The sequence below is a fragment of the Geotrypetes seraphini genome, chromosome 7, assembly GCF_902459505.1.
Source record: "Geotrypetes seraphini chromosome 7, aGeoSer1.1, whole genome shotgun sequence".
NCBI lineage: Eukaryota > Metazoa > Chordata > Amphibia > Gymnophiona > Dermophiidae > Geotrypetes > Geotrypetes seraphini.
The window spans coordinates 190,221,873-190,234,252 of record NC_047090.1 but is presented as its reverse complement, the minus strand read 5'-3'; the positions used below and the strand labels follow the sequence as shown (position 1 = coordinate 190,234,252).

The following is a 12,380-nucleotide window of genomic DNA, read 5'->3' as shown; positions in this document are numbered from 1 at the left end:
GACAAACTGATTTTGGTACTGGGGCAGTCTATCAAAGATTCATAGTGGTTTACAATACATTGACTTTTAAGTATTTTCCCTGTCTGTCCCAGTGGGCTCACAATCTAACCCTCTTACCCAGAGAACTTCAGTATAGACTTGACCATGCAACTACGAGCGTGGCTGTTCCTTGATGTGGAAATAGCAGAAAGGGTAAGAACATACAGACAATGAAAACACATAGAGACTACAGAATCCATCTAGTCTGATCAGATGTGATTGCTGGCCATCTTCTTGTGCTTCTCCTAGGCTTTTAGCCCTCCATACCCTAGTATTCTGGATTCTTTTATTATGGTAGCTGTCACACTGCTTACCACTTTGACATCAACAGATATGATGCCCTGATATCTCTTTCTTGTCCCTTATCAGCTTATCTCCATTGCTTGAAACTCTTTTTTTTTTCCCCCCCCCCCCCCTTTTACTGAGTCTCTGCTCTTTACACCTCAATGAGATTTTTTTTTAAATTGCTCTCCATTTTCCTAGTTCCTCAGGAGGTTCTAAGCCAGTGGTCTCAAACTCAAACCCTTTGCAGGGCCACATTTTGGATTTGTAGGTACTTGGAGGGCCTCAGGAAAAATAATGTCTTATTAAAGAAATTACAATTTTGCATGAGGTAAAACTCTTTAATTGATAAATCTTTCCTTTTAGCTAAGTCTTAATAAAAATATTGTAATTTATAGCTAGAGCAGGGGTCTCAAAGTCCCTCCTTAAGGGCCACAATCCAGTCGGGTTTTCAGGATTTCCCCAATAAATATGCATGAGATCTATGTGCATGCACTGCTTTCAATGCATATTAAGAAACTGTTTTATTTTACTTTTGTGATTATGATAAACATACCGAGAGCCTCAAGTTTGAGACCACTGTTCTAAGCCAGGAGTAGACAATTCCGGTCCTCGAGAGCCACAGGCAGGTCAGATTTTCAGGATATCCACAATGAATATGTATGAGATTGATTTACATGCACTACCTCCTTGAGATGCAAATCTAGCTCATGCATATTTATTGTGGATATCCTGAAAACCTGACCTGCCTGTGGCTCTCGAGGAACAGAATTGCTTACCCCTGTTCTAAGCCATTGCAAATCTTTGTATCATTTCCAAACAGAGAAACCTCTTCTCATGAGTCCTCTGTAAAATGAACATAATGGACAGAACTGGAGTCAGCCCAGGACCGATTCCTCTTAACATGAATTTGGTTTACTGTGATTCACTAGTGACTACCCATCCATTACAAAAGGTTCCTGCTCCAAGCTGCTGTATTTCTTCAACAATGACCATCGCTCTGAAGCCAGCCTGCAGCTATCCTCTGCTCATACTGCCTTGCTTTGCTTAGCCTCACCTTCAACTTCTGTCTTTTCTCTTAACTGTACCCTTCTCCTCTACTGCCAACTCCAGACTTGCTGCACCATATGCCCAGAACAAACTACCTGAGTTGTTACGTCAAACTCTATCTCCGACAGTGTTCAAATCCAGCCTAAAATCCCACACTTCAAGTCCTTACTCAGACCCACCTGTAAAGTACCCATTCTATTTTGTCACTGCCTCTAATTCCCTATCCCAATTGTCCTGTTTGTCTGATTAGATTGACAGCTCTGTCAATAGTTAATGTCTGTTCCATGGTTAATGTAATGTAAAGCACTGTGTACATCTGGCAGTGCTATAGAAATGAGAAGCAGTAGCAGCCTATCTCGTCATTTCTCCTCCCCTCTGTGCCATCAAGAGTCCATTGCCGCTATCGGCAAAAGACTGTCATAGTCTGATACTGCAATGACAAGGCACAGCATTAAAGCTGCTTATATGTATATTTCACTGATTGTACAGTCCTTCTTTGATGTGAACCACCTGGAACTTATGGTTGGGGGTAGACAACAAAGATTATTATTATTAACTTCTCCAAGGTCCTCATCCTCTGACCCAAACAGCAGCTCTGAGCAATACAGTATTAACTGGAGGAACTAGTGGATATTGGGAAAGTGCAGGAGATGGTTTTCCGGTCATTTAGCTTCTTCCATCTTCAATTTTCAGGAGAGCAAGTGCTGGAGGAGCTAAACTGTGCCCTGTCCTCTCACCCTTTCACCCACCAGCTGCTGTCCTTCCCCATTTCAGGTATCCTGTCTACTGCCCCTCTCCCACAGCCCTTTGCCTTCCGTGCTAGACCTCAGCTGGTGTAGTAGACATGGAAATAGAGTGTCTTGTTGCGCAACAGAGAGAAGGAGTTGTCAAGCTTCAGAAGGTAGATTCCCTCGCCCGGGTAATCATGGCTCCCTGACTGCACCTCCCGGTGACTGTCCCGCCTGAACACAGGCATGATCTCCCCATAGCGAACCCGCAGGCGATTCTTGGAGCCCCTCTCCACATCTCCCACTGGAACATGCCCTGCGTCCATAAAAGAGAGAGAGAAAACATGAAATAAACTGATGCCACCTCTGGTTGTCAGAGACTTTTAAACTGATAGGGAGACAATAAGACATGCTATGGCAAATACTCCGTGCTTTATAACATTTGACACCCCACTCCCAAAGCTGAAAACCATCGCCAGTACTGAATATTCAGCCTTCGCCCTAGTTGCGCTGCAGAAAAGTGAAGGAGCTGAATGCTCCCTCCCCACAGCACTCTTAAAGCCCTCTCTGAACCCTCCTGCTGGGGCCCCAGTGTTTAAAATAAACATAATGGAGCAGCATTCAGATACACAGCTGCCACAGAAAGGCAAACTAATCTATCATGATTTCCTGTTTCTGTTTCTCCTCGTTATGCAGCAGCTGTTATCCATTTAAGTAGAATCCATTCAAGTTTCAAGTTTATTATTACATTTGATTAATCGCTTAATCCGAATTCTAAGCGATGTACAAATTAATAAAATTACAGAGTAAAGAGGACAGACTTAAAATGACAAGTAACAAAACAACTAAAACATAATAGTAAATTAAATTACACATACAAGTAGAAACATTAGGAAACTTGGGAATGAATTACAATTTAATTATAAAGTAGTACAATTAGGGTTAAAAACAATGGGAAAGGGAATAACAAAAATCAAAATGGTCTAGGTTAAAATCAGAGGCATAAGCAATTCAATTAATCGTTGAATGCATCTTTAAAAAGAAGACTCTTAATTTGCTCTTAAATTTTTCAAGATTCTTTTCCTCTCTTAAATATATTGGAAGGGCATTCCAAGATTGGGGAGCCGTTACAGAAAAAATAGACTGCTGCCTCGTATTGATAATTTTAAGAGAGGGAATGACCAACAAATGTTGGTCGTTTGAACGCAAAAGTCTAGGTGAGGTATATGGAATTAAGACTCTATAGATAAAAGCTGGGGTTTTAAATATCAAAGATTTAAAAGTGAGCAGGCATAGTTTGCACATAATACGGTGAGCAACTGGAAGCTGGTGAGCTTTTTTTAGTAAGGGAGAAACATGATAAAATTTTTTGGCTTTCGTAATAAGTTTGATTGAAGCGTTCTGAATGATTTGTAAACGTCTAATTTCTTTTTGCGCCAGACCTTTGAATAGGGCGTTACAGTAGTCGATTTTAGAGATAACCAGAGAATGAATTGGAATATTCAGAGATTTCGAGCATAGGAATTTAGATATTGAACGTATTTGACGGAGTCTATAGAAAGTTGCTTTAACAACATGACTGACATGGTCGTGATATGATAGTTTATTGTCAAAGATAATCCCAAGAATCTCGATTTTATGAATCAACTTCAAGGGGATTCCCTTAATAGTGATTGGGAAAGAGAGTTTATGACAATCTTTCCAGGGAAAAAGCATTGTATTTGTTTTATTAATGTTAAGGGCTAATCTATTTGAGTCAAGCCATCGGTGAATTTGTTCAAGTTTATCATTTATGGCTGATATTTCACCAGAATTATTGGGGTCGAGCGGATGTAATAATTGTATGTCATCCGCGTAAGCGAATACGGCAAAGCCAATAGACTGACAGAGTGTCATAAGAGGTGCAAGGAAAATATTGAAAAGAAGGGGAGAAAGAATAGAACCCTGCGGAATACCATAAGGTGCAGAAAAGCTTTCTGAAGAAGATTTGTTAAAAAAAAAAAAAAAAAACAGTAGAAGAACGATTATCAAAGTAGGATTTAAACCAAAGTAAAACCTGATCTGTGATACCGATAGAATTAAGTCTATTTAATAAAAGGTTGTGATCAATAGTATCGAAGGTAGAAGAATGGTCGATAGAGATCAAAAGAACAGAGGTATGGTGATATAAATAGTAGAGTATTGAAGTAGTCATGCCAATAGCGAGTGCTCAGTTGAATGATATTGTCTAAAACCCGTTTGATTTGGATCTAAGACATTTGTTTTCTCTACAAATTCTGAGATTTGGTTAAATACGATCTTTTCTGTCAGTTTTGCTAAGTAAGGGATGTTGGCGATTGGCCTATAGTTAGATTTTTCTTCAGGGCTGATTTTGTGATCTTTCAGGATAGGATGAATAATTGTGTTTCTCCAAGCTGGGGGAATGATACTATATTGCAAACTTGTATTAATTAGAGTGAGTATTTGAGGACCAAATATGGTAAAGTATCTCTTAAGAAGAAAGGGAGGGATTGATTCAAATTGCGTGCCCTTGGTGTTAATAGTTTTAATAAGAGATTCTAGTTCTTTAAGACTGGGAAGATTGAATTGTGAACATTTCGAAGATGATATTAACCTTTGATCCGAAAGTTCTGAGGGAGGGGCAAGGTCTTGTTTGATAGTTAAATTTTTCCTTATGTTGATGATTTTATCTGTAAAATAGGTTAAGAGTTCTTGTGCATTCGGTAAAGAATTAGAAGTTTGAATTTGTTTTTTAGCTGTACAAGTAACCGATTTAAGAATAGCATAAAGCATTTTTCGCTTTTAGAATTTGGCTTGAGTAATATTTCATTTTTGCCTGGTTTATTTTTTCTTTATACAGAGTGGAGTGGTCTTTGAATTTTTCATAATTAGATTGACTCCTTTCTTTTCTCCAGCTTCGCTCAAGTGAACGAAGTTGTTTTTTGATAAGATTTAGTTCTGATGTAAACCATGGATTGGACCTTTTCCGAGCAGAGATAAATTTTATTTGGATAGGAGCTAGTTTGTCTAATAGAAGCTTAATAGAAGCGTTCCAATGATAGGTCATCCAAAGAATGAGTTTTTGAGTCCAAGAGATCTGAATTAAAGTTTGCAACAATTTAAATCAGCTGTTAAATCGCTAAAATTTCTATACTTTCTAGATTGGTGAGAAGTGACTATTTTATTAAGACAGGCTGAGTAAGTTATAGTTATTAAGAAGTGGTCTGACCAAGGCACTGGTTGACAGGAATCTAGTTGGTAGTTAGCATTAGTATGTAAGGAGGTAATGACCATGTCAATGGTGTGGCCTGCTTGATGAGTAGGGGCTGTTAGAAATGGATATAAATCTAAGTGGTCCAGATGAGAGCAAATATCTTTAGTGAAATTATTGTTGAGATCTTCAAAATGAATATTGAAATCACCTAAAATCAGAGGATTAGTAGAAGAGGAACCGAAATCAAACAAAAATGATTGTAGATGAGAAATGTTTTCACAGTTAATAGGCGGTGGAAGATAGATAAGAAGAGCATCTAATTTTGGTTTAGTCTGTAAAGTAAATTGTAAAAATTTGATTGGAGACTTTGTTGAGGAATATTCAGAACCTTTTACTAGTGCATCATGGAAAATAACTGCCAAACCTCCGCCACGTTTGGCGAGATGGTGATTAAAAGAAAAGAAAATCCAGGGGGACAGGCATAAGAAAGATAGGCCACTTCTCCATCAGAAAGCCAAGTTTCCACTAACATAATACATCATAAGAGAAATGAGTGATAAGGTCTTTGATTAAGTGGTATTTGGTTTTAAGGGAACGAACATTAATTAGTCCGATTTTGATTTTATCAGGTTTTGAGTAAAGCAATGTTACTTACCGTAACAGTTGTTATCCAGGGACAGCAGGCAGCTATTCTCACTAGTGGGTGATGTCATCCGACAGAGCCCCGATATGGACATCTTGCAAGCATTGTCTTGCTTGAAGAAACTCAGAAGTTTCGAGATGCCCGCACCACGCATGTGCCAGTGCCTTCCCGCCCGATGCTCCGGGCGTGTCTCCTCAGTTCAGGTAGCTAGCAGAGAAGCCAACCCAGGGGAGGTGGGTGGGACGTGAGAATAGCTGCCTGCTGTCCCTGGATAACAACTGTTACGGTAAGTAACATTGCTTTATCCCAGGACAAGCAGGCAGGTATTCTCACTAGTGGGTGACCTCCAAGCTAACCTCAATGGGATGGAGGGAGAGTTGGCAACTTAGGAGAACAAATTTTGTAACACAGTTTGGTCAAACTGTCCATCCCGTCTGGAGAAAGTATCCAGATAATAATGAGAGGTGAATGTATGGACCGAGGACCAAGTGGCAGCCTTACAAATCTCCTCAATCGGTGTCGATCTGAGGAAGGCTACAGAGGCTGCCATTGCTCTGACCCTATGTGCTGTGACCTTACAGGAAAGGGGTAATCCAGCCTGGGCATAGCAGAAAGAGATACAAGCCGCCATCCAATTGGAGATGGTGCGCTTCGATACAGGTCATCCCAACTTGTTTGGATCAAAGGAGACGAAAAGTTGAGGAGCAGTTCTGTGTGGTTTGGTGCGATCCAAATAGAAAGCCAAAGCACGTTTACAGTCCAGAGTGTGTAGAGCTGATTCTCCAGGATGAGAATGAGGCTTTGGAAAAAACACTGGAAGTACAATGGATTGGTTGAGATGAAATTCAGAGACCACTTTAGGCAGGAATTTTCGGAATGAGTGCGGAGGTCCACCTTGTCATGATGGAATACTGTGAAAGGTGGGTCCGCCACTAAGGCCTGAAGCTCACTGACCCTGCGAGCAGAAGTGAGGGCCACCAGAAAAACCACTTTCCAAGTGAGAAACTTTCGGGGAGCCTTGCTCAGAGGCTCAAAAGGAGGTTTCATAAGCTGAGAAAGGACAACATTGAGATCCCAAACCACTGGAGGCGGTTTGAGAGGAGGATTGACATGAAAAAGTCCTTTCATAAATCTGGAAACCACAGGATGAGCAGACAGAGGTTTCCCTTGGAGAGGCTGATGGAAAGCCGCAATAGCACTCAGGTGGACTCGTATAGATGTCGACTTGAGACTAGACTGAGACAGATGTAAAAGATAGTCCGAAACAGAGGATAGGGAGGCTCGCTGAGGCTCCTTAGAATTGGAAATACACCATGAAGAAAATCTAGTCCATTTTTGGGAGTAGCATTGACGAGTAGTAGGCTTCCTGGAAGCCTCTAAGACATCCCTCACCGCCTGGGAAAACTGGTGAGGGGTTACGTTGAGAGGAACCAAGCTGTCAGGTGGAGAGACTGCAGGTTGGGATGAAGCAGTGAACCCTGATGTTGAGTAAGCAGTGAAGGAAACACTGGAAGAAGGACCGGCTCCCTGCTGCTGAGTTGAAGTAGAAGGGAGAACCAAGGTTGTCTGGGCCACCGAGGAGCAATCAGAATCATGGTGGCATGGTCCGATCTCAACTTGACCAGAGTCTTTTGAATGAGAGGAAATGGGGGGAACGCATATAGGAAGCGATTCCCCCAATCCAGTAGAAAGGCATCTGCCTCGAGACGATGAGGAGTGTAGATCCTGGAGCAAAAAAGAGGCAGTTTGAAGTTGTGGGGAGCCGCAAAGAGGTCTATCTGAGGCGTTCCCCACTGAGCAAAGATCTGATGAAGGGGCATGGAATGGAGGGTCCATTCGTAAGGCTGGGAGAAGCCGACTCAGCTTGTCCGCCAAGACATTGTCCTTCCCCTGAATGTAGGACAGCTTTGAGGAAGGTGTTGTGGCGAACCGCCCAATCCCAGACTCTGAGAGCTTCCCTGGCAGAGGGAGGCCGAGCCGTGCCCCCTTGCTTGTTGACATAATACATGGCGACCTGATTGTCGGTGCGAATGAGGACCACCATGTCGTGCAGCAGATGTTGAAAAGTTTGAAGAGCATTGAAGATAGCTCTGAGCTCCAGAAGATTGATTTGATGGAGTCGGTCCGCACAAGTCCAGAATCCCTGAGTGTGAAGCCCATCCAGATGCGCTCCCCAGGCATAGGTCGAGGAATTGGTTGTGAGAACCTTCTGGTGGGGAGGAGAATGAAACAGCAAACCTCTGGATAGATTCGAAGACGTCATCCACCAGAGCAGAGGACTGCCGAAGAGCAGGAGTGACTGTGATGTGTCGAGACAACAGATCGACACCTGAGTCCACTGAGATGCCAGGGTTCCACTGAGGAATTCTGAGGTGGAGTCTGGCAAACGGCGTCACATGAACTGTAGAGGCCATGTGGCCCAGGAGGACCATCATGTGTCTCACCGAGATGGTCTGGCGAGAAGACACAGACTGGCAGAGATTAAGAAGAGCATCCATGCGCTGAGAAGGAAGGAATGCTCTGAGACGAATGGTATCCAGGACAGCCCCGATGAAGGGCAGAGACTGGGTCGGCTGTAGATGAGACTTGGGAAAGTTGATCTCGAATCCCAAACTCTGCAGGAACAGAATCGTGGACAGGGTCGCCGAGAAGACCCCCGAGGCCGAGGGAGCCTTGATCAGCCAGTCGTCGAGGTAGGGGAATACCTGAAGACCCTGGCTCCTGAGTGCTGCGGCCACCACCACCAGACACTTCGTGAAGTCTCTGGGAGACGAAGACAGGCCGAATGGAAGCACTCGGTACTGCAGATGGAGATGTCCCACCCGAAATCTGAGGAACTTGCGAGAGGCCGGATGAATGGGGATATGAGTGTAGGCCTCCTTGAGATCCAGAGAGCATAACCAGTCGTTCTGCTCGAGGAGGGGGTAGAGAGAAGCAAGTGTCAGCATGCGAAACCTCTCTTTGACAAGAATTTGTTGAGGACCCTGAGGTCCAAAATGGGTCGCAGGTCGCCCGTCTTCTTCGGGACAAGGAAGTACCGGGAGTAAAACCCCTGGTTCAGTTGGTCCGTTGGAACCGGCTCCACGGCACGAAGCCGGAGCAAAGCCTGAGCCTCCTGAAGAAGAAGGGCGGTCTGAGTCAAGTTGGAAGGATACTCTCTTGGAGGGTGGTCCGGAGGGACCCGATGGAAATGAAGAGAGTATCCCTCCCTGATGATAGTAAGGACCCAGAGGTCGGTTTTTATGGCCTCCCAGCGATAATAAAAATGATGGAGGCGCCCTCCGATGGGAAAAACAGGGGGAAGCAGAACGAGGTTGGTTATGCCCTCGACGAGACAGTCAAAAAGGCTGCGTGGTCTTAGGGACAGCAGGCGACTGAGACTTAGGCTGACCCTTCTGGGGAGGCTGTCGCTTCGCCGGTTGCCTCGCAGGAGGAGTTTGCCTCGGCTGATAACGCCTCTGATATATCAACGGTGGACGAGAAGGTCGAGACTGTTGAGGCTTGGGCTTCGGCCGAAGGATAGATTGGAAGGACTTTTCGTGGTCAGACAATTTCTTCATGACAGTCTCGATGGATTCGTCAAAAAGATCCGCCCAGCACACGGGACGTTCGCCAGGCGGTCCTGAAGATTCGGGTCCATATCAATGGTCCGCAACCAGGCCAACCGGCGCATCGCCACCGAGCAAGCCGCCGCTCGGGCTGAGAGCTCGAACGCATCATAGGCAGATTGCATCAACTGAAGCCGGAGTTGGGACAACGAAGCAACCATTTCCTCAAACTCAAACCTAGCCTGGGACTCGATGTATGGAGTGAACTTTCGAAGCACAGGCAGAAAAAATTCCAAGTAGGTGGCAAAGTGGAAGTTGTAATTTAGGACTCTAGACGCCATCATCGAATTCTGATAGATGCGTCGCCCAAACTTATCCATGGTTCTGCCCTCGCGGCCCGGAGGCACGGAAGCATAGACCTGGCCAGGATGAGACCGCTTGAGCGAGGATTCGACCAGGAGGGACTGGTGCAAAAGCTGAGGACCCTCGAAGCCTTTATGATGCACCGTGCGGTACCGCAAATCCAATTTGCCAGGGACCGCAGGGATAGAGTAAGGAGACTCGAAGCAGCGCATGAAGGTCTGGTCGAGGAGCTTGTGCAGGGGAAGCCACAGGGACTCCGCCGGAGGCCGGGGCAAGTGCATGGTATCGAGATACTCCTTGGAATATCGAGACCCCGCATCTAGAGTAATGTCCAAGTCATCCGCCATCTGCCTGAGAAACGATGAAAAGGACAGTTGGTCCGCCGTCGCCGGTCCGCGAGACGGACTAGAAGAAGACGAAGCTTCAGGCTCCAAAGAGGCCTGGGAGCAACAGGACGAGTAGAAAACTTCGGGGTCCTCGAACTCCGGGCCCGGAGGAGGAGACCCAGTCGAAGCAGCATACCCCAACTGAGGCAATTTCTTCTGAGGCGAGACGGTTGAGTGTCGAGAGGAATGCTTTGAAGAATGCCTGGACCGATGCCCCTCTCGATGCCTGGATGGGATCGAGTCCTTCTTTGAGAGACTGGGTCAGACGCTTCCAAGGAGCAGATTGGACTCGATGCCGTCGATCGCAAAGGTGGAAGAGTCGGTGCTTCTCTGGACGTTGCCCAGGCTTGATAGGGAGTTCGGAAGAACTCGTCCTGCTTCCTGCTATGCCTTGGACTGGATGGCCCCGAAGGTGGACGCCACACTGAATCATGGGGCGGAGTAATCGGTTCCAAGGGAGGCAGGTCACTAAACGAGGGTTTCCTCGAGGGAATGGGCTCCAAAGGAGGCATATCACTAAGAGAAGCTCTCCTCGAGGGAATCGGTTCCAAAGGAGGCACAGCACTATCTGAGGACCTCCTCGAGGACCCGGACACCACTCGCCGCTCCTCCTCGCCGAGCAACGAGGTCGTGCGGCGAGGAGGAGGAAGAGGGGGCGGCCTGCCCCTCGAAGCCGAAGCTGGGAGGTCACCCTGGATGGTGGCAATCAGACGAGGCCCCATGGTTTGCATGAGTTCAACGAACTGAGCCTCCAGAATGGACCGCAGCGAAGCCGATATGGAGGGATCCGCACCAAAAGGGGGCCCTTCCGCACGGTCTCCGCGCTCCTTAGGTGCAGTGTGCTTCTGCTTGCCAGCTTTCGGCACCTTGAGCACTACCGGTGGAACTGTAGGGGTCGATACCTGCTCCGAGGAGACGGAGGAAGGCACCGGCGCCGAAGCCTGAAACCGGGGTGAATGATGCCGGTTTCAGGAGTCCCGAAGCAGCTGGGGAGGCAGCGGGCTTCGCTGAAGGAGTCGAAGCCCCCGTCGATGTCGAAGCTGCAGGAACTGACAAAGCTTCCATCTTGAACATGGACTCCCAGAGCAGACAGCGGCGCTTAAACGCTCTCGCCGTCAGAGTGGAGCAAGGCCGGCACGATTTCGGGAAGTGATCCAGTCCCAGACACTGTAAGCAGCGTCGATGAGGGTCCGTGAGTGAAATCGCGCCCTGGCACTTGCTACACTTTTTGAATCCGATAATCGGCCGGGACATAGGCCGGAAAAGCTCCGCCGCAAGGTCGAAGGCGCGGGGCCTCAGCCACGCGGCCGACCCCGGAGTCGGAAGGAAAATTTTTTTTTTTTTTAAAAAGAAATCAAAGAAAGAAATAAACGCACAGGAGAGCCCAAAAGAACTCAACCCGCGGCAAAAAGAATGCAAAAAAGATATTCAATGGGCGCAAATTGAAGATAGACTTCTCAGCTCCGCGGAAGAAAAAGAACTGAGGAGACACGCCCGGAGCATCGGGCGGGAAGGCACTGGCGCATGCACGGTGCGGGCATCTCGAAACTTCTGAGTTTCTTCAAGCAAGACATGCTTGCAAGATGTCCGTATCGGGGCTCTGTCGGATGACATCACCCACTAGTGAGAATACCTGCCTGCTTGTCCTGGGATAAACAGAAGTATGCTGAAATTTTGAATTTGCTAAAGTTTCATTTATAGGTGAAGTAAAAGATTATTCATACACAGACCTCAACAGATAACATCCTCTTAATTTAAGATTTGCCTTACATGCAAAACTACTGCTATCCAAGCCATGCCTAATAACCTTATCCAGTTATACTTCAGTCAGACATTCAGATCTTTAGCCAAAAGTTATCCATTAGCCAAATGGAATTTTCAAGCAAAAAGGGACCTGTGCAGTTGGTATAGGATGATAAGCTGAGTAAATCACACTTCAGATGGAAAAGCTGGCTAAGTGAGGGAGGACAGTTCTCAGTGTGGCTCTTAAGTTTGTGCATCAGTACAGAACACGTATGTTGTAGCTCTGACGGTGATAACTGTATTAAGCAGGATAAGGGGGGAGGCATAACCCAATATGTATGAGACACCCCTTTCCTGGGAAACCTGAAAGACACTAATATATTA

The 12,380-nt window shown here is 45.9% G+C and overlaps 1 protein-coding gene across 3 annotated transcripts in view; it reads right to left on the bottom strand.

Moving 5' to 3' along the window:
* Positions 1-990: 990 nt before the first annotated feature.
* TMED8 (transmembrane p24 trafficking protein family member 8) overlaps positions 991-12,380 on the bottom strand; it is a 31,105-nt gene continuing 19,715 nt past the window's right edge. For all 3 annotated transcript variants that reach the window (XM_033951639.1, XM_033951642.1, XM_033951641.1), the window contains exon 6: positions 991-2,415. In XM_033951639.1, coding sequence (XP_033807530.1) covers positions 2,198-2,415 — 218 coding nt within the window. In that variant the 3' untranslated portion in view covers positions 991-2,197. The remainder of the gene's footprint in view (positions 2,416-12,380) is intronic.